The sequence below is a fragment of the Schistocerca americana genome, chromosome X (assembly GCF_021461395.2).
Source record: "Schistocerca americana isolate TAMUIC-IGC-003095 chromosome X, iqSchAmer2.1, whole genome shotgun sequence".
In the NCBI taxonomy this organism is placed as follows: Eukaryota; Metazoa; Arthropoda; class Insecta; order Orthoptera; family Acrididae; genus Schistocerca; species Schistocerca americana.
Window position 1 is genome coordinate 173636920 of NC_060130.1, and position 23058 is coordinate 173659977.

Consider the following 23058-nt stretch of genomic DNA (forward strand, 5'->3'; position numbering starts at 1 on the left):
CCAGCAGAGGGGTCGAAACGTCGAACATTTTAGAAGAAACATGACAGCCTAATAACCCAGAAGATTTTAACCTCAGTGACAACGGCCACGAAAGCCTGCAGACTTACTTAAAACAAATAGTTTGCCAAGTCCGAATGGAATCCCATTTCAATTTTGCAGAGTACTCTTCAGCATTGGCCCCTTACTTAGCCTGCATTTATCACAAATTTCTCGCCCAATACGAAGTCTCAAGTGATTGGAATAAAGTGCAGGTGACTTTTGTATATAAGAAGGGTAAATGAACAGACCTGCAAAATTAGAGACCAGTGTGCTTAATATTGGTTGGCTGCAGTCTTATTGAGCATGTTCCAAGTTAAAAAATAATAAATGTCCTTGAGACATAAATGGGCATGGATTTAGAAAGCATCACTCATGCAGAATTCTGCTTCTCCTTTCCATGTGCAATATCCTGTGAACCGTGCTTGAGCATTTGGAATAGGTTGCCATATATGTAAGTGACTTGAAGACTTCTTTAGTAGGCCCTAGAGGGTGTTTGCCAGAGACATGGTTATATCGAGAAATGCCCCAGAGAACTGTGATAGGACTGCTCTTGATCTCTGTATACGTAAACAGTCTGATGGATAGGATAAACGGCAATCTGCAGCTGTTTGTTGATGGCAATGTAGTTTACAGGAAACTGGCATCATTGAGTGACTGTAAGGGAATATAAGGTGCCTTGGATAGTATTTCTATTTGGTGTGATGAATGGCAGCTTGCTCTAAATGAGGAAGAAGGTACATGTATGTAGATTAGCAGGAAAAACAATTCTGTAATGTTCAAATTCAGTATTGGTTGTTTGCTGCTTGTCACACACAGTCATGTGATTAAATATCTAGGCATAATGTTGCAAAGTGATAGGAGATGGAATGAGCACATGTGTGCTGAATAGCAGCTAGCTCTAAATGAAAATGTAAGTAAGTGCAGATGAGTAGGGAAAACAATCCAGTAATGTTTGAATTCACAATTAGTAATGTACTACTTGACATAGTCACGTCGATTAAATATATAATTTGCAGAATGATATGAAATGGAAAAAGCATGTAACGTTTGTAGTAGAGAAGGCAAATGGTTGAATTTGGTTTATTGGGAGAATTTTAGAAAAGTTTGGGTCATCTGAAAACAAGACTGCATGTAGAACACTAGTGCAACCCGGACTTCAATATTGCTTTAGTATTTGGGATCCCCACCAGTTCGGATTAAGGAAAGAAACTGAAGCAGTTCAGAGGCAGGTTGCTAGATTTGTTACCAGTAGATTCAATCAATACAAAAGTATTACGGACATGCTTGGTGAACTCATATGGGAATTCCTGGAGGAAAGTCACTCTTCTTTTTGTGGAACACCATTGAGAAAATTTAGAGAACCAGCATTTGCAGCTGACTGCAGAATAATGCTGCTGCTGCCAATGTACATTTTGTGTAAGGACAACAAAGATAAGAGAAAGTAGGGCTTGTATAGAGGCAAATAAATGGTCGTTTTACTCTCGCTCTATTTGAAAGTGGAGCAGGAAAGAAAATGGCTAGTAGTGGCACAAGGTACTGTCCACCACGCACCATACAGTGGCTTGCTAAGTGTGTATACAGATGTGGAAGAAGATCTTCTTTGCTTATGCTTTCTTTGTGGAAAATTGACCCCAGTCTCAACAGACCAAGCTTTATGGTAGCTCAGGCAAGCGATGCCTAATATCTGTTGCTAAGGCATAAGGCGACAAGCACGCTGCAAGTAGACTTATCTGTCTTCTGCTTAGTTATATTCAAACCCTTTATTGTCTGACATTCGTCAGCCAAGGACAAATTACCCAGATAATGTTCTTTGGAAAGCACAGGAATATTAGGATTTCCATGGGATTCCAGAAGTATCACAGCTATTGCCAGAGTTGGCCCAACATCACTGCAGCCCCAGTGGTCAACTATTGCAAATGAAACCACTAGCTGTTTTTGGACAGTGATCAGTTTCTCTTTTGTCCACACACACACACACACACACACACACACACACACACACACACACACACACACACACACACACAAGAAGTCCCTGTCTATTTTCCTTTATGCAGAACTGTATAACAACAAGACTGACTGAAATTATGATTAAATGGACACCCTAGCTGCAAAGAGGGGTTGATATACTTCATAGGGGACATGTTGAAAATGTGTGCCCCGACTGGGACTCGAACCCGGGATCTCCTGCTTAGATGGCATACGCTCTATTCATCTGAGCTCATCAACTGTTTAGCAAATGTTGCTGTGTATGGGCCTCCATAGCAGGTGCCTAGTTCGTGCACCCATGCTGACTGCTGTTCATCAGCAACAAAGGCTGGCATTTGCACCCCAGTACTGCAACTGGTGATCCACTTAATAGCAACATGTGGCCTTTCCAGATGAATCATGTTTTATGCTCCATCGGACAGATGGCCTTTGATGGTCAAGGCCGGACATGGCGGTATGGGCTGGGAAATGTTTTCATGGCATTCCCTGGGTGATCTCGTCATTCTGGAAGGCACAAAAGATCAACACAAGTATGCATTTATGCTTGGGAACTGTGTCTGGCCTATATGTAGTTTGTTTTTTCTCAGCATGATACCATCTCCTGGCATGTCAATGCAATGTATCAACCAGCTTGGTATGTATGTGCGTGGTTCAAAGAACACCAGGATTAGTTCACTTTACTCCCCTGGCTACCAGACTCCCTGGATTTCAACTCAATCAAGAATCTGTGGGAATCTTCAACCAAGAAACCTAACACAGCTGCCCACAGCACTATAGCCTGCATGGCTCCACATCCCTGTCTGTACCTTCTCTCTTTTTTTTGCAAGTCTCACAGTGGTCCACACTGCAAGAGGCTCGAGCGTTTGACAGGCAGTTATATTTATGTTACTGGGCAGTGTATTTTAATAGTAGCCTTCTACTGGTCAACACAGCAATTGTTTATGAATGTCACTGCTACCAAGGTAGGGTGGAAGAACAGTCTATCCTCCAGCAGGCTCACAGCTTACTCAACTGCACACATTATATCGCCAGTGTCACCCTGGCGTGCCTACAATGTTAACAAGCCCAGTTAAATGCTCAAAACACCATACAATACTTTCACTATGTCAAATACCAGTGTGATATTGAATATATGGTTTGTACTATGTCATCAGAATGACACTTTACATCACTGCCATTACTGCTTTTCCTCGACATGTCAGGAAAATTTTGTTTTCCTGCCTTGTTCGCAGAGATTTTCATTTTTCATCTTCCACTATGCATTTTAAGTAGAAATTTATAGAAGGTGCTGTAATGAATTCTGTTGTTGCCGTTGAGGGAACACAGTAATTGCTGCATAAGATTAATTTCATTTCTAAATGTATTGTGTCTGCCTTCTGTTGCACACTGTTGAAATCTTGTATCACATCCAGCTATTCAAATTGCAATTTTTGCACAGTTCATTGCTTCTCATTACAGACTTGACCTAGATGCTTGGATCAATGATCCACCATCAGAATCATCGGGAAGTGGTGACGATGAAAATGATGAAGGTTTTGTAAAAGTTACTGATATCTTTGTTAAATCTGATAATTTATCAGAAAGTTATACAAAAGTCATTCGCCCTCAGAAAGAACCGACAGAAGAAGAACTGCAAAAGGTATTTATATTTCTGTTCAGTTTCTATGAATTTAACATATTTAAAATATCTTTGTAAATTGGTCCTTTAACATTACAACTCTGTGCAAAATTTAAAGTATTTCACATTGCTCTCATTTAATTCTGCAGAGGAAAAGTTATTGATAATTTGATTGAAAACCATCTTTACAATTTTGTTTACCAGTAATAAACAGTTGATACATGTAATCATCATTCCTGCATACATATTATTCCTGAAATTAGCAGCTCAAACAGTAAAGTAAAACTGGCAAATTGACACAGCTACAAAATGTAGTATTTCTGTCCAAGATAATTAGAAAATGGTGAACAGTGGTATACTATACAAATATTTTTAAATCAAATAAAAAGGCAAAACAGTACATACCAAATGTCAGCAGACTGATGGCAATGTAAAAATTTTCGGAACACCAGATTTCAGAACAAGGATTCTTTGTATACTGAAAGAGAGGAAATGTTGGAGGAAACTGTATAATTCGAGGATTAGGCAAGAATAAGGAGTGTACAGAGGAACAGGAGAAGAGGCAAATGACTGTGATGTGCCACCATGAGAGAAAGGTTTCAAAAACTGGTGAATGGCAGAGAGAACTACAGTAAGTATGAGATCAAAAATGAAAGACTGGGGGTATGAGGTAGGTTATACTAAAGTGAACAGTAATGGAAGCAGCAACGAGTGGAAATACTAGCACGAGCAGAAGAAAACGGATGTAAAAAATTATTAGCTGCAGAATTTAGAAGAGGGAAGAAGTGAAAAATGGGCAGTGTGTAGCAACAATGAAGAGAGGTGGTAGGAAGATAAATAAAAACAATGATAGCATAGCTTGAGCATAGGTGAATGATGTAACCCAAGCACTTACTGTAGAGGAAATTCTACTTGTTTACTGGCAGTGTGTGCACGAAATACATAGTTGCAGAGATGTTTTTGACTGAATATTTTTTGGTGTCTGTAAAAACTGGGTCCATACATCCATGTTTACAAGTCACTTTTCACTTTACCAATTAGAAAAGTTGATCAGTGTGTAGTGGACACTGAGTGGAATGTGAGTAGGATGGAATAGATGATTGTGTCAGAAGTGATTGAGATACATAAATACAGTCAAAAGAAGTCTGTCTTTACTGAAGAGTATGGGCTACATTGGGACCCTCCAAGAAAGGCATAATTATGTAAAATGCCCATCTCATGGGTAACAGAGGTTTTATGTGAAGATGAAATAGTAGAGAACAGAGGCAACCGGAATAAGCCATCTGCTCTTGAGCAAGAGAATGACAGTCACAATCATCTTTGCCCAGACTGACGTGAGAGGTGAACACATGACCTTTCTCTTGCACCTCCTGATCCGTTGGCCATAGAATACTGAGCTGGTATAAACCTTAAGACTGCTGACCACTCCCCACCCCACACCCCTCCCCGCTGCGTGATACTGTATGCCGCCTGGTGGTGGTGTGGACACATGAATCATTAAGGAAAGTATGTAAGTAGAGCAGAGATGAATGGGGTATCACTGTACTGATGATAAAGGTGAAGAATTGGGGAACTTAAGTGACATAACTGACTTTGACAAAGGGCATGTTCTTATGGCCTGCTGCCTAGTAACGAGCATCTCTGAAAATGCAAAGCTGGTTAACTGTTAGCGTGCTACTGATAAAGGCATCTGTGGAAAGTGGTTGAAGGATGGTGAAACCGTGAGTAGGCAACAAGGAGTTGGGTGTCCATGCTTCATCATGGACTGCAGAGGTTGGAGGCTTGCCCTCTTTGTAAAGCAGGATAGGTGGCAACCTGTTGCAGATGAGGTGACAGATTACGATGCTGGTGTAGGCTCAAGCGTTTTGGAGGATACCATTCAGCGTACATTGTTGAAGACAGAGCTGCACAGCAGATGACTTCTACTTATTCCCATGTTTACCCAATGACATCAATTACAGTTTCAGTGGGTATGAGAGCACTGCGATTGCACTGTGTACCTGGGTCGAATGAGTCACATTTCCTGTTACACCAGGCTGACATTTGTGTCTGGATATGTCATTAGCCACGCAAACACATGCCTGAAACATGGACTGCACCACAGATGCAGTCTGGTAGGGGCAGTAGTGAGCTATTAATGACATTCAGCTGAGCTTCCGTGGAACATGTGATAGTTACAGCAGGCACCACGACAGCTGTGGAATATGGGAAAATTATTGTGTACTGCCTAATCTGTTCATGCTTGATGTCCCCCCAATGGTCAAGGCATCTTCCAGCATGTTACGCCCATGCCAAAAGGCCTGAATTGTGTTGCAGTGGTTAGAGAAGTATGACAGTGATGTCACATTGATGCCTTGACCATCAAATTTGCCTGATCTGAACACAATAGAACATATATGGTACACTATTAGACACCAGCTCTGTGCTCACAAACCACTTGTCCAAAATGTACAGGAATTGTGTGACCTGTGCAGTGATATCTGATGCCACATACCTCCTAAAACCTACTAAGGATTTGTCGAATCCATGGAATGCAGTATTGCTGCTGCACAGTGTTCCAAAGATGGACCAGCATACTGGTGAGGCGGTGCTCAAAATATTTTGGCTCGTCAGTTTATGTAGCAGGATAGAACAACTGGATACAGAAAGTAAAATTGTAACAAGAACATAAACAACGATGTAAAAAGTTATTAATTTTTAGTCGTTCTCCGTGAGACTGACAGCTGGGGTTGATAAAGTGGTAGTGTAGTAATTAGTATATAAAATGGCCCAGCTCACAAATTAGTGCACTTTTAATGAAATCTTCCTGCCCAGTGATGGGGTTTGATTAGGTAAGAAAGTACTTAGCACACATTTTGTTGTAGAAATGTTGTTGGTATATGTATAATATGTCTCAGAAAAGAGTTCAGGAGAGACATATTACGTACAAAGAGGTTACAGAGGTTAGTTTGACGATAAGTTACTCTGTATGATTTGGTTAGAATCGTGGGTAATATGGCCCTCATTTTTGGGAATAACCTTAGAAAAATCTTAGCTCTGCCTGAGGTATTACCCAGTGCTCCCATACTTGGGTAATATTGTCTGGCAAGATATAAATCCCTTGTTGTTTCCAAGATGAGTCAGTCATATTAAGAGTGGAGTGGGCAAAATTACTTGTGAATCTGCCTGGTGGGGCAGTCGTGGCAGTTGAATACAGACAAATTGAACTCTTAACTGATGTGTTTCACGTGAAGTGTAAGAGTTCAGGCTGCATTGTAGCTGTTACCTGTACAAGTATGTCCGTGGTAGCTGCACTTACATCAAAACTGGCTGAAAAGGTGGTGGTGGTGGTGGTGGTGGTGGTGGTGGTGGTGGTGACAATTTACTGCTAATAGTGAGCTATAATTATAGTTCAGTTAACCAAATAGCCACGTACTACAAAGATAGATGTCCAATAATGTATTAGATTGAGTGCAGTAACCTAACACTGCGAAACTATTCACAAAAGTTCACGTGTGGCAAATATATATAGTTAACATAGGCACTGAATAAAGTTCTGAAAACACTGTCCTTGAAGTCCAACAGTCACATCAATACAAATCTGATGTGCGTAGTAAATAAGTGTTGGAAACAACACAGTTCACAGTCTGACCCTATTGTCACAGTTGCTCATGATCATTATGGAAGATTGACACAGTTCATGAAATTAGTTAAAAGTTCACAGTCAGTCATTGAAAACAATCACTGATTCATGAAGTGAACTCTCAGACCTGAAATTTAGATATAGCCAGGTAAATTTTCTGACTTATAATAAATTATACATCATCATCTGCAGTACATTTCCCCATATCTGTGGACATAGGCCTTGGTACTTTGAAAGTCGTGTTCCTTTCTAACTCGCCACAGACCGACTTTAAATGCCTTCCAACAAGGTTCTTGTGTAAGTTGAGAATAATTAAAACTAAAATTAGCCAACATATTTTTGTCATTGGCTGTAGGGATACTTCTCTTATTTATAAATCTTTTCGATCTACAGTATCAGGAAGTCAGTTATCAGACGTGTGTTTACAAATTAATAATGTTGACAAAATCTGAAATTGCTCATGTTTTGTAATTAGCATGATTTTCAGGCAAACATGTTAGCTCATTAACTCCTGATAACCAAAGGATGATAAAGTTAAGCTGGTTAAACCGTGGGCCAATATTCGGAATTTTAGGTCTTTTGCACATGCACTATAAAAATAACATTTTGAAGCTATCACAGAATTTGAAAAAAATGCAGAAGAAAGACATAACAACTGGAAAGACTCTATTTGCTGTCTTATGAGGCCATAAATGTTTCTTAGACATGAGTGGCTGTTGTTAGTGGATTTAACCTCTATGGAAGTGGGGCATTTCAAGAAACACTAAAGTAACTTTTATCTCAAAAAATGAAGTATAATCTTCTAAAAAATTTTGCAGTTGAGATTCACTAGGGGTCCAGATGATTGTTGATTCTATTTATGTATTGAAACAAGCCGAAGAGCAGAAAATCCATGGGTTCTAGGGGAAAAGAAAAAAAAACTCTGAATGACAAGTGTAATGACAGACTAAAGATTAAATGAAAATGGTTGGGTAGTGTTCCTTGTTAAAGCATTAACTTTAACTTTAACTTTGAGTCAGCCAGTTCAGTTCCCAATCAATTCCTTTACTCTTCCTGCTATCTAATATCACCATCTTCCCTATCAGTTTATTTCCATTTATCACATCCTTCGTACCCTTGCCCCTCTTTCCAGCACTTTATGAATCACATGCAGATGTTAGAGGTATTGTAAATGTTCACACAACTTTTGTTTCCAGTCTATATACATTACTCAGACAAAGTACAAAGGTAATCCAGGAAGTAATGAACATTTGATTCCAATAATTTCAAAACATATATATTATATTAACAGAAAGCATGTCACAAAACTGAAACTTGCTTTATTTATCTGCATAATCTACTCCATTATTTTAAGTATTTGTGCTAATTGCCCACAAGTTTCAGCCACATGGTAGTTGGCTACTGCCAGTTGATTAAACCAAATTTTCAATGTATTCTTCACTTTAGCATCACTGCCAAACCATTTCCCACTCAGAAGCTCTTTGAGCTTTATGAAGAGATAAAAATCACAAGAAGAAATATCCAGACTGTAAGATGGGTGGTGAATTTTTCATTCAAATTCATGTAACAACTCCTTTGTTGCAGCAGCCGTGTGACACCAGGCATTGACCCTAAGAAGCCCAATAATACAAGAAAACAATCCATGTGAAAGATTGTGGACTGCTCATTGTTATTTTTTCAGGTGTCACAATATCAATCTACTGATCTTAGTCCTTTCAGCATGGAAAGCATAAAACGAACACATTTACTGTGTGTGTGTGTGTGTGTGTGTGTGTGTGTGTGTGTGTGTGTGTGTTGCCACGACAGCAATTTATATTTACTCAGTGGGGTGAAATGGGACACTGATGTCTCATCACCAATAACAATTCGGACAAGAAAGGCATTTTCATCAGTGTAGTTCTACATCAGAAATATCAGTACTCCGTCCATTCTGTGAGCTTTATATAGTTCACTCATTTGCCAGGGAACCACTGGTGCACTAATTTTGCTATAGCTGAGATATTTAGACACACTTTCACCAACCAAAGAAAGAGAAAAATTCAGGAAAGATATGTGTAGCTCATCTAAGAATATCTTGTGCATCAGTAGTCTTCACTTGATTTTTTAAAAATCATCTATGGTAAGTTAACAGACGTTTGTATAGAGTTTAATCATGCAAATTTGTTTGTACATTTTGATCATTTCACATGAGCTGACATTTCTTTCATTCATTACTGCATCATTTATACTCTTCCTTTTTTGATGGTACATTTCTTCAGGTTTCAACTTCGGACCATTTGAAAATTTTGTAACAGCTCTGACCTCAGTCAGCAGGACTTTGTGTCACACAGTTCAATTTAAACTATTATGTAATGCAGAACAACAATTTATTTTCACTGGAACTCTCACAACACTGTCAAAGAAACCACTTCATAATTTAATACCTAATGTACATGAAGCTACTGTTATTAAGTACCAAAAACTGATCTTGAAACAAAGTTGCTTTTTACTTGTACTTTGTGACCAGTCGTGGTTAAATTACCTACGGACCAAAGTTCATTCAGAGGAAGTTTATACATTATTTCATTGTAAATATAATGTCATAAATAATTAAGGAGTAAAGGTAACAATTCAGTGAATAGTAGAAGTACTGAGTCACTTGCACATCTTTCTGACAAATACTTTTTTCCTTAAATCCAGTAATCCTCCTGGCTGCAATCTCTGTTAGCTGTCTACCCCACACTCACCTCCACCCATGCTCCAGGAGCTTAACTTCACTCATCCTGGAGCCACACTCTCTTCTCTTGCACTCTCCCTTTCCTCATTTCTATCTTCCCCTTCCAAACCGCTCCTCCATGTTGCTGTATACTGCATACTACTACTCCTGCATGTGGCCGTAACAAATTCACCAGTGCTGGTGCCACATTCTTGCGCCCCCCCCCCCTCCCCCCACCTTCTGCTTCTTCTCCATCATTACTATCCCATGCTACCAATACCTCTCCCACCCAGTCACCTTCCACCTTTCCCTGACTCTCCTTTGTCTCCTCTTGCCAATTTTCTCCCCTCACCCTGTCCACCCGACACAACCTGTCACTCCAGTCAAACTGCAGAACTACAGTGTCAGCACAATGTAGTCAGCTGGCACAATGTAGCCATGCAAGCGTGTGTGTGTGTGTGTGTGTGTGTGTGTGTGTGTGTGTGTGAAAGAGAGTAAAGATTAGTCTGAAAGCTAACAATGTTCTCTGTCTTGTTTATGTGCATTTCAATGACCCTGTGTCTCCACTGTTCGGGGAGTTGTTACTTTTAATAGAAGCTTGACATGAACCTGTGCAACAGAAACATATAGTAGATCATTACTTCCTGGCTTACCCTTATTTTGACTCTTTGTTATTTAATTAATTGAGCATAATTTTCCAATAATGGGATGAGCCTTTAATTTATGTTAGGAATTGTTTAACAAAATAAAAAACCTCATTGTTACAGTAAAATACTAAGATTTTCTTCATTATATGTTCTAGTCACGAAGGGCACGAAAATTGGAACAAGAAAATAATCCTCACTACCTCAAGCCTAGAAAATCAAGCATTGGTAAGAAGACTGATGAACTGCTTGACATACCAGTTGCCCAGTTAGATATTCCAGTCACCTTAAGGGTGCCAGGTAAGAAAGAAGAATATGTTTGTGTGTGTGTGTGTGTGTGGGGGGGGGGGGGGGGGGGGGGGGAATTAACACCAAATTATGTCTCCATGAAACCCAGAAATTGGTTAATATGGCTACAACAGTCCAGTAAACAGCTAGTCTCTGCAATAAATTGGTAAAATAAACGAATTTCATAACTAGTGTCAACTAACAAGGTATGGTACATTGTCATCCATCTTCCAGATCAAAATATTGGTGAAGAACCAAATTGCCCAGTAATACAGGTATAAATTCTGCTCCTACAGCATGAACACTAAGAGTTGTTCATTTTGGATATGATCAGTGGGATGGAACAAATGACAAGACGTCTCAGCCCGCTTGGCTACCCCGCACAGATAATTTTACTTGACGAGGCAAAAACTTGTCCTTTGCATTGACTTACTAGGATTTCGTCATTGAGGAACCTTTTGAAATTGGATTGTACAACTATAGGCTATTTTCTTACATTAAAAAGATGGTTTAGATAGTTATTATTTTGACTGATTATAACATTTAAATAGCATTTACAGACAATATTCTGGCAAAATATCTGTTACTTTTATGTAATTAAAGCTTAAAAGTAATTAAGCATCAAGACTAGGTCACGTGATCAAAAACGCTGTGTTATTGGCTGATGCTCTGGTGACATCACAGGCTAGGAGTAAGATGAAGCTATACTTGTGTTATAGGAGTGTTATCTGAAGTTATGAGGTTTTGACATACTTTTACTGCAAAGATTGTAGCTATTTAGTGATTAAAAATGCAATTACAACTTTTAACTAATAATAGAAATGAATTTTGTGAGTGCTAGTAGTGGAAGCCTTGCGAAGGTTGATGCATTTATGCTCCACCCATTCAGAGTGGCAATGTGTGCAACGATAGGCTTTTTTTTTTTTCTGCAACATCATTAAACTTGCTCAAAACTAAGGAACTGTAGAACTTTTGCAAATAGGTTCCTATATTATAACTATATTGTAGATCATCAGTCATGAGCTACAACCCAAAGCACAACAAAATTGGACTTGGTAAAAGTTAGTGCTGATTTCCTGTGTAGAAGGCACTCAGCAGAGACGTGGCATCCATCATGCATTCCATGGTGTAACGAATAGCACATACAATTGCAGTGAAAGAGGTCCCATGTTCGAATCCTGGAAGGGTCATATGTTTTTATAAGTTTTACACATAATTCGAAAATAGTGTTAGGAAGAACTGATTGTAGCAATTGTTTCGATTGTGAGATGTATTATATACAGCTTCACATTAGTCTGTCTGAGAAATGGACAACAGAGGGTAAACGCATTTACTTTGTGACCAAACAATTAACAGTACAATGAGGTGTAGGACAATAAAGTTAGTCCGCCTGAGAAATGGACAACAGAGGATAAATGTGCTTACTTTGCAAATGAACAATTAACTTTTTTGGAAAGCATTGCTAGTAGTGAATAGTGAAGACATAACCATATGTTCACAGTACAGTGAAGTGTAGGACAATAAGATTATACATATAATAGATATAAAGTGGGTAAGCATGCTGGTGACACAAACATTAGGTCTGTGATGTTTGTGAGTGTAAACTAATGTTAGTGTGTGAAGCAGACTTACTTCATCTTTATGTAAGATGATGTAACTGTGGAACTTTAGACAATAAGGATCGTAGCTAGACAGAACAAAGATAAAAACATAGTTTGTAATAAAGTAAAAAGTGTGTCATCACATTAACTAGAAAATATCTTTTTGAACATGACGTGTGGACAATGATTGTAAATTTAAGCACATGTAAACAGTAAGAAAAACAATAATATTCTGTTTATGATTGGTGTGGTCAAGTTCTGTTGTCACATGACAAGACCATTGAATCGATTCCAAATAAGCTAAAATGTTCTTTAGAGTTAGTTTAGGACCAGCAATCTATGGACATCATATTATAAAATTTGACAGATAACTGCTCTAACAACAAAGCTACGAAATAATTGAGGTGTAGTTAGGTAAAACGACAATTTTTATTGGGAGTTAAATTCCGTTGAATGACAATATTCCTCATTGCAACAGTGGGAGACTTTATCTCAGAGATAAGTTAATGTTAACTACACAGTGCCACACATTTTTAATTAAGTTAGTGAACTTGTGTGTCGGCACTCAAAAACAACTTTTCAATATTTTTTGTAGATGTATCTGTGCAGTATGGTACCACACACCATTTGTAACCCATTTTCTGAAACATAAATTCCAAAACAAGACGCCATGTGAATTAGCATTATGACAGTAGGAGCAGTGCCAGCAGAGCCAGTGATGTCACAGGCATCACATGACTCGAATGGAGCATATTAGTGGGCGTTCAGATTATTTGTATTTTATTTCTGTTTTCATAAAAGAATAGTGAAATTGAAGTGGAAAAAAGTATGTTAGGAGCATAAAATGACATAATTATATCATTTAAGACCATTTCCAGAAAACAGTCAAATACCCTATTACTTCAGATAAGATAGCAGCTTCATCTTTAGCAGTGCGTGGAAGCAGGCAGTCGGTGCTGAGAAATTACCATGTTTGCTGATAGGACGTATTGTTCTACTCTAGATAACTTGAACCTACAGGAGTTGTACAGAAACCTTTCCTGTGCATACAGCACCTTTGCTATTGAAAAAAACATTTTATATCATTTAGATTATCCCTTATCATTTAGATTATCCCTTATCATTTAGCTAATCCCTTATCATTTAGCTAATCCCTTATCATTTAGCTACAATATAGCAGGTCAGCAACTGGTAGCAGTTAATTCCATAAATTATCTGGGAGTACGCATTAGGAGTGATTTAAAATGAAATGATGATATAAAGTTGATTGTCAGTAAAGCAGATGCCAGACTGAGATTCATTGGAAGAATCCTAAGGAAATGGAATCCGAAAACAAAGAAAGTAGGTTACAGTACGCTTGTTCGCCCACTACTTGAATATTGCTCAGCCGTGTGGGATCCTTACCAGATAGGGTTGATAGAAGAGATAGAGAAAATCCAATGGAGAGCAGCGCGCCTTGTTACAGGATCATTTAGTAATCGTGAAAGCGTTACGGAGATGATAGATAAACTCCAGTGGAAGACTCTGCAGGAGAGACGCTCAGTAGCTCGGTACGGGCTTTTGTTGAAGTTTCGAGAACACCTTCACCGAGGAGTCAAGCAGTATATTGCTCCCTCCTACGCGTATCTCGCGAAGAGACCATGAAGATAAAATCGGAGAGATTAGAGCCCACACAGAGGCATACCGACAATCCTTCTTTCCACAAACAATACGAGACTGGAATAGAAGGGAGAACCAATAGAGGTACTCAAGGTACCCTCCTCCACACACCGTCAGGTGGCTTGCGGAGTATGGATGTAGATGTAGAAATACAATGCACTCAACTAGCATCTCCGCTATGTGTTGAGTAGCAACTTTCCTTTTCACAAAAATGTACTCAACCAGCTTCACAACTATGTTTTCCAAGGAAGGTTTTCAATTATAATAAAATCTTTCTTCGCAGAGTGACAATTCGATACAAGAGAATGTTGACCTTCAAGGAAGCTTTTTAAATGTCACCCTCTTCACTGTTGCTGTAACCAGCATAAATGACATAGTGAAGAGTTTGTTTAACTTCTTGATTTGTTGACGATTTTATGATTTACTGCTCCTCCTCCTCCTCCTCCTCCTCCTCCTCCTCCTCCCTGATTTGCCTCCAGAATTCCTCAGTATGTCATACTTGATGTTTCAGAGACTGGCGGATTGGGCACGTGAGATAGGTGTTCAATTTTTAACAGATTAAACAATGTATATTCATTTTAATCATGTCTGTTGAACTTCCAATGATACAGACGTGCATTTTAGTGGTATGATACTCCATTTTAATCAGGCAGGTATGTTCCTGTGCCTCATATTTGATCAGAGTCTCTCGTGGCTACCACACTTGTAGAACCTTAAAGTAAGAACATTTACAGCTTTAGATATTTTAAAGTGTCTCAGCAGATATATCTGGGGTGTAGACAAGTTCTGTCTACACCAGTTGCCCAGACTACTGGTGTACCCATAATGATTTAGCCTGAACTTCATAGTTAAAGATGTTGTACGCAGTACACCACGTGAGCTTCAGATTAACTTAAATATCAATCCCCTGTTCCTGTTCTCAAAAGTTTGCTGAAGGTAACCAGGCAGTACTTACCATCCAGCCACAGATCCTGACCATCCAGTATGTTTTTGTAGCTAAGTCAGTCAGAGTCTGCAGGGACCAACATCATTGCTTAGAGCAACTATTCCTGAACCAAATACAAGCCACAGATCTTTAAGGGACCTGGGCAAAACAGTTTGTAAATATATTTTACTTGTGTCCAGAAAGCTTTGCAAATTGACTTCTACCTCGATAGTCATAATTATTTTGTCAATAGCAATAAACATTCCTAAACCTGTGTGTCTAAATTCTCATCCTATGGTGTCTAACCTGTCCTTTCAGTTTGCATTCTATGCCTCATTAAATATTTTAGAGTTTTCTACTTCAGGTTTCATCCAGCTCTCGGTTCCAAGTATAATTTGAGTGTGACAGCCTTCCTGGAGGGTGGTTTTGTTACAAAAGTCTTTGGTATTTTACTGTTCAAATGGTGACATTTGAAGTGTTCTTACTCGATATGTGAGCAGATTTAACCCTCCGTGTTCATCAAAGGTAGTTAATTTCTCTGTGTAGTACACCCGTGACCTATTGAGGGCAACCCTACAATTCTCCACCCTGTAACTCAGATCCAGAAATCAGCAGTCAAGACATACAGAATCAATAGAGCCTATGGTGGAGACCTCCACTCAGTTCCAAACCAAAGGAACCCCATCAATTCTGGGTACAATATTGCAAATTGTGAGCTCTACTTGTACAACGTGAGCAAGGCCAACACAGTTTTCACTACTTCTGCCAGCTGTCCATACATAGTGAGGATGGCCTCAGAACCCAAGCAACAGGCACCATCGCTGCCAACATTAGCCATAACTTCAATAGCTGGAGGCAGGGCCTCCTCCACATCTCAGACAAAGCCACACAGAAAACGTATTGAGTGCACATTGGACTCCTTTCGAGCACTGGACACTATTTTCCTAACAGACTCTATAGCGTGCCTAACATCAGAGTTCCTGATAACTAGCAAACACCTCCCCCCTTTGCCTCCACGGACCCTCGAACCTCTCCCCCATTTTGCCTTTATGGGCCCTGGTGAACAAGTGACCATTTTTCCACTCACAGGTTGAATGGGAAGGCTAGTTGGCTGGTTTCCACATTGACTCTACACCTCAAGAAACACGAACACGTTACAACCTGTCACTCAGTCTGCAGTCAGCACAGTTGCACTGCATCACTTAATGCTGGAGGGTGCTCGACAGCAAAGCCTGTGGATGAAACAAGCAATACCTGAGGTGTCACATGTGACGCACCAGTTTTTCCAACACCATTACACCAAGAGACAGCAGCCTGTAGATGACCGACCACAGCCAATAGCATCTTCAGTGTTTGTAAGCTATGGGCAGTTCCTCCTGCATCCTCACTCAGAATGCACACTCCCTATGCTACCTTAAGGCGGAAATTTGAATGAAAGCAGTAGGTGCAAAAAAAAAAAAGATAAAAATGAACACTGCGTTCTTTTTATGCAAGGATTTGCACTATCATACTTGTTAAAAATACAGGCGCAAATTACTAGGCAATACTGAGCCTGTCACTTACACTAGTTTCACTCCACGCTGCAAGGCATAAAAGATCTATTCTTGCGGCAGTTCACAAACTGAGACCAGCACCTGACAAGGAATTGTGAATGTGGCTGGTTACATTACTATACCATATTTACTCGAATCTAAGCTGCACTCAAATCTAAGGCGCACATGGAAAATGAGACTCGAAATGAAGGGAAAAAAAATTTCCCGAATCTAAGCCACACCTGAAATTTGAGACTCAAAATTCGAGGGGAGAGAGAAGTTTTAGGCCGCACCTCCAAATCGAAACAAAGTTGGTCCATTGTAATATGAGACACAATTTAGGTTGAATGAATGATGATACAGCTACAGTCGTTTGGTTCAAGTCATAAGCTTAGCAGTTAAGCTTTACCAGGTAGCCATTGCTATGCGTCAGGCGATCCATCCGTATTTACACGGGTACCCTTCCTTCTTCACGTACTTTGTCTGGTTTGAATAGATTGTTTATTTTTCTTTGATCTGATAAGTCCAGTTCTTTTTGTTATAGGTGTTTACGTCACTCTAAGCTGAAACTGCATTATTGTACTGTCTCGTGCATTGTTTGTCACATTCTGATAATGAGTGTTTATGGCCTGTCGCCGCTCGCGGCATGGCTTACTTTTGTGCGCGCTACCGCCGCTTGCAATTGAGAGAGAGAGAGAGAGAGAGAGAGAGAGAGAGAGAGAGAGAGAGAGAGAGAGAGAGATCGTCTCGTTAGCGAAACAATGGCAAGAGACTGCTGTTTGTTGTTACTTACACTGCTGCTTTCTTTGATAATGATCAACAAGAGCTAAATAATAGACTGCGTATGATAGAAGGTGTTCTGAATGAGAGTTTAGCGAAAATTTTTCTCCATTTGAAAATCTTTGCAGACGCCTCTTTAGTACATTACATTCTGCATGGAAATTAGTCATCTTAGATTTAAAAATCTAGTCAATTGCTGTGCTTCATTTCTGACTGTATCACTATTAGGCATAAGAATAATACGGATATAAACATGACATGATATGTATATTCTTCCGCGTTTGCTGTTGTCTCACTCTAGTTTCGTAGTTTATTAGGCAGACAGGATTTAAATGAGATAGCAGCAAACGCGAAAGAATACATGGCAAAATGTTTATATTTGTATTATTCTTATGGTGAAGAGAATACTGCATGTGATTCACAATTCAAAAAGTTCCTATTAACAACCATCTCTTCTCACAGGTAGGAAAAAATTCAGAACATAGAGTTGGCCATATTGACAAACATCCCAAACAGTCTCCCCAATCGGGTTTTTGTAGTACATTGAAATGCTGCTACATTCGAAGATGAACAATACTGAATTTGTATTTACTTCGTTGGATAATGTATGAAAATGCAGTAGTTGAAACTCAGGGTGGAGAAAAAAGCTCGTCTTCCACCTCTTTTTATTTATTTATTTACTGACACACAGGTTTTGGCGCCAGTATTTTTCATTGTGCCTGCAAAACATGCCTGTGTAGCGCTACACATATTCGACGGCAGAAGTTAGTTGTGGTGGCACCTACCAACATTTTTCAGAACTTCCGCTTACTTTGCACTCGATTCTAAGCCGCAGGCAGTTTTTTGGATTACAAAAACCGGAACAAAAGTGCGGCTTAGATTCGAGTAAATACGGTATTCAAAACTGCAAGCTACAAAGAATAAAAACAACAAATAAAAATGATTCCTGTTGTCTTTTACACATAGATTTACTCTACCAAACCTCTTAAGACCACAAATTCAAGCTATTAGAAAGCACTGAGACTATTTCACTGAATGTGAAATCACCATTGCAGTGACATTCTTCGACTTTATCAGTCACATTAATCACTGCCAAAGCCAAGATTTGAGTTTGTGATGTTTCAGTGTGTTTGTAAGTACATTTGATTATGACCAAGAGGCTGAAATTGGCCGTTAGTGGAACTGAAATGGAATTAAGTACTTTATTTGTAATGACAAACAACCTATACAGAAAGCATGGGTCCTCTCAACAAGGTTATCATGGCTGCACACCCAGGTTGGAGGAAAAACTTCTTGCACTAAGAGGCTTCGCTCCACCCTAATGTTTATTACTACTACTGCTATTATTATTATTATTATTATTATTTAACTAGCAGCTGTTTCCTTGTCAGTATAAATTAGGACATAGGCAAGTTATTACGGTCTATAACATTGTGCTTGGTTAATGTTCCTTCATATTAAGTTAGTGTTTATGAATTTTCAATAGCAAAAAAACACACAAAAACTGATGATGTATTTGATAATAGGTGATTTTGTCACTATTCTAGGTTTGGCATCCCCCGATAAATATATAATGAAGAACTCAAAAACCCATAGCAGAAAGAAGAAGAAAATGTCCAAAGGTATAGTACAATGTTAATGTCTTTTTGTAACCTATGTAAACCTAATTGCCCCACTTTACAGTAGATTGCATTAATTTGGGCAAATGGTGAATTCATCACACAGCAAGCTGCACTGGTTTTTGATGTGTAGTGAAGATAAATCTCAGTTTTCAAGTTACTCCATGTTTTCTTGAACAGTTCTGTTCTATACTGTAGTGTTATCTGCTACTGTAACTTTCTTTCAATATCTATCTTTTTGGATAACAGTTTACTTATTTAATGTGTGTTGCTTTTGTAGTAAAAGTCAAACAAGTGTTACTTTTTTCAGTTGTTTGTGTAATTTTGTTGCAACTGGTTTTTCGGGGTTGCTTTGATGCAACTAGTACATTTGCCTATGTAACTTTGGTGGAGACAGTTTATTTGCCTGTACACATTTAAACATTTGTAGAAATGGTACTTGTAGCAGTACCTTGGAAGACACACATTATCTGCCGTCCATAGGCAACTGGAAGCTAAACAGCCTTTCTTGACAAGGTCACTGCAAGTGACTTGTTGTGTAGTTGCACACTGCTCCAGTCTGTGCAAATTAGCACCACTTAATCTATTGGTTTGGCCTGCTGAAAACACTAACCTGAACGTAACTGATGGCTTGCGTTCAAGGCATGAAATTTTTTGAATGAGGTAGGCATATGCGAGAACCAGGGAGAAGCTGTGCTGTAAATTTGTCACTTTGAGATACCCCTTAGTTATGAAGGTGTCTCAGACTGACTGAGATGTCCTCCTATTGAAATGCAAACTTATCCCTCATTGAGGTCTGAACAATTGCATAAGCAAAAGGTTGCCGATTATAGTTAATTTTATTGTTACACACACGGTTGGACCACTGTAGAATACAACATAAAGGAGGAAAATGGATTAAGTGTCTCATCTATGTGCATACCAGGTAGAATCTTTGGAGACTTTGAAGAGGTTATCCAGTTGTGTTAAGTAAAACTTGAATGTAAAGTAAATATCATTTGCTATTAATCAGAGAGTGACTATATTGCTGGCACTACCATGATTAAAATAATGTGATAGTTAGTGAGTAGTATGTTAAATACTCAGGCAGTTGACAGTCGCATGCACACTGCAAACAGAAACGAAACATATACTTACAGATTGTTGCTATCATATTCATTAGTAATTGACTGTACAGGGGAGACAACAGTGGCAGTAATAATGGAGGCAGTGTGCATACATAGAAATCTTAATTACACATTTGGGAACAAATAATAGCTACAGGGTAAGTGTTTAAACATGCACATAAACTGCTTTGAAGAAAAAATGAAGTGCAAGAAAATTTTGTAGGGTGTGAACATAACTGACTTTCTTGGAAGAACAAAGTAACCCATCTAACATACACATGAAAATTTCATCATATTATAGGTTACTTTCAATGTCATCTGTGTTGTGTTTAGAACTGGTGCCATAATTTCATGGAGTAGCAAATTTCTGAATGTTGTGCTCAACTACACATTTATTGATAACTTCATTAGCATGCTTCACAACTTTACACCTCTCTAATGATGAAGTTTGACAATACAGTTGACAAACAGTGCTGCAAAGCAGTGTACATTTTTACTGTTCTTTACAAGACAGTGCTTAAGTTAACCCATGTAAGCTGTATGCAATGAAAATGTCAGTAGCGCGGCACACTCAGATTTCGATGGCAATAATTATTAGCCAGTTCATATACTATGTGTAGAGATGCCCGAGATTTTTTCCAAACTTCCGTTCTCCCTTATTACAGTAATCTGTTAGGGGAATATTCTTAGATTTGACCAGTTGGTAATGTCCTATTTGTAGATACGCTTACGATCCAGTGTGGTTTCAGTTATAATTACAAGTGATCTAATTAAATTGTGTCATTGGGAATGCAAAGCCCACTGACACAATGCATTTCCATTTATTTCTTCATGGTTATTGTAGTTTCCTTTTTAAAAAAACAAGAACGACATGCAATACCCACAAACTTCATTTCTGTATTTGCAAGAAGAGGAATCAGTGAACTGCCTTTATCAATGAGTGCCTGAACATTACTGAAACCTTTTATTATGAGTACAAAATCTGTGGTTGTTTCGTAATAGCCTATGAATTCCATCTGCTGAGGATACTGGTATACATGCTTATATGCTATTGATAATGTGTATTTGGAATAAAGTGAACTTTTTTGCAGTATTTCACAACTAATTAGCACATAGTTAAATGTTTCTTTGTGAAACTGTCGATATTATATACAGATTACAAAATGTACTGTAGGTAAAAAACGTCTGTCCAGTGAAGAGGAGGATTTGTCTCACCCAGTTCATCTGGTGAATACCGACAAGGGAGAAATGCCGGAAGGAGCCCAATCATCTGAGGATGACACAGATACAAGGCCAAATGATGATCCCCACAGGGCTCTTGATATCAACTTGGATGAGTGAGTATAAAAACTAACATTCTTAGAATACAGCAAAGTCAGTTTTTTAGTTTACAGATTTGTGATGGTTAAAACAGTATTTCCAGCATGATGCACTATATAGAAGTTTAATACCCAAGCAGCTGTTTTCTCTTATCAATAAAAGAGGCTATGAATGTTTAAATTTACAAAAATATAATATCAGTTTATGATGAGTGGTGAAACTAATGTTGGATGACAAGGCAACTAATCTACTTTAAAAATTAAATTTTGATTGTCTTGTACATAAAATAAGTTTCGAAACATAAGTTACTTGTTCTTACAAGTAGTTACAGAAATAGAAGGTAACACACTGAAAGATACAGGATTGACATTCATTTATGGTAATCTTTTTAATTTAAAATATTCTTAAGGCTGTTAGAATTAGTACCACATTGTGCTTGCTCCAGGCAAGCATCACATGGTGGCTTTATGGTCATGGGAATTGATGTATGTTGCTCCTGTTGCTGAAACTTGGTTTGACTTAGAATATATGTGAAATGTGCAAAATATATGTGTCGATTTGGTATAGTGCAAGAAACAGCAATAAGTTGAATTGAGTGTAATTACCCCTTGACCTCCATTAGCCATAGATATTACCCTTGTGGGGTGTCCTGTGTGTCTCAACAATACAACATGCTGTACCATAGATGTAACCATATCTGAGGGTTATCTGTGGATTGACCAGAATAACATATGGTTCATGAAGAGGGGCAGCAACCTGTTTAGTAGAGCAGGGACAATAGCCTGGTTATTGACTGTGTAACATTGACCATTATGGCCCTGTTATGTTGGTACTGCAAATGGCTTAAAGTAAGGCAAAACCACAGCCATTGCAGCTGCACTGTGTGGTTTGATGATGATGATGATGATGATGATGATGATGATGTCCTCTTGGGAAAATTTTCCAGAGTTAAAGTAAGTGTAATGCTGGTGTAGCTGTAATGATGAATAGGAAAATACGAATGCAAGTGATCAATGAACAGTGTTGCCAAAATAGACACAAAGCCAGCTCCTACCATGGTAGTATACATTTGCATGTCTACAGGTTCCCTAGATAGTGAAGAGATTGAAATTGTTAAAGAACGTGGACTGGGAGAAACGAATGAAAGAGGAAGGTACTTGGTAAATTTTTGCCCAGAGCACAATTTAATCATTACAAACACTGGAATCAAGAAAGAAGGATGTATAAATGGCAGAAAACTGAAGACTCCAGAACGTTTCACATCTATAGTGATAAGGCAGAGATTGAAAAACCATTTTATTAATAGTAAAATGTTTCCAGGAGGAGATGTGGAGTCCAAACATAATAATGGATTTTAATTGCAGATTAAAACTGAAGAAGCTACAGAAAGATAGGAAGTTAAGGTGATGGCACATGAATAAATTTAAGGAAAAAATGGTTGTTTAGAGTTCCAACAAGAGCATAAGGCGTTAATTGAGTGAAATTAGAGATAGGAATACAATTGGAGAGGAATGGATAGCTTTGCGAGATGAAATAGTGAAGACAACAGGGGATCAAAGAGATAAAAAGACAAGACCTAGTAGAAATTCTCCGACAACACAGGAGAGATGGATTCAGTTGA

At 38.6% G+C, this 23058-nt stretch overlaps 1 protein-coding gene across 2 annotated transcripts in view; it reads left to right on the forward strand.

Moving 5' to 3' along the window:
- LOC124555271 (AP-3 complex subunit delta-1) overlaps positions 1-23058 on the forward strand; it is a 269894-nt gene that overhangs the window by 190827 nt on the left and 56009 nt on the right. For both annotated transcript variants that reach the window (XM_047129141.1, XM_047129140.1), the window contains exons 17-20: positions 3487-3667; positions 10766-10907; positions 18940-19014; positions 21292-21454. In XM_047129141.1, coding sequence (XP_046985097.1) covers positions 3487-3667; positions 10766-10907; positions 18940-19014; positions 21292-21454 — 561 coding nt within the window. The remainder of the gene's footprint in view (positions 1-3486; positions 3668-10765; positions 10908-18939; positions 19015-21291; positions 21455-23058) is intronic.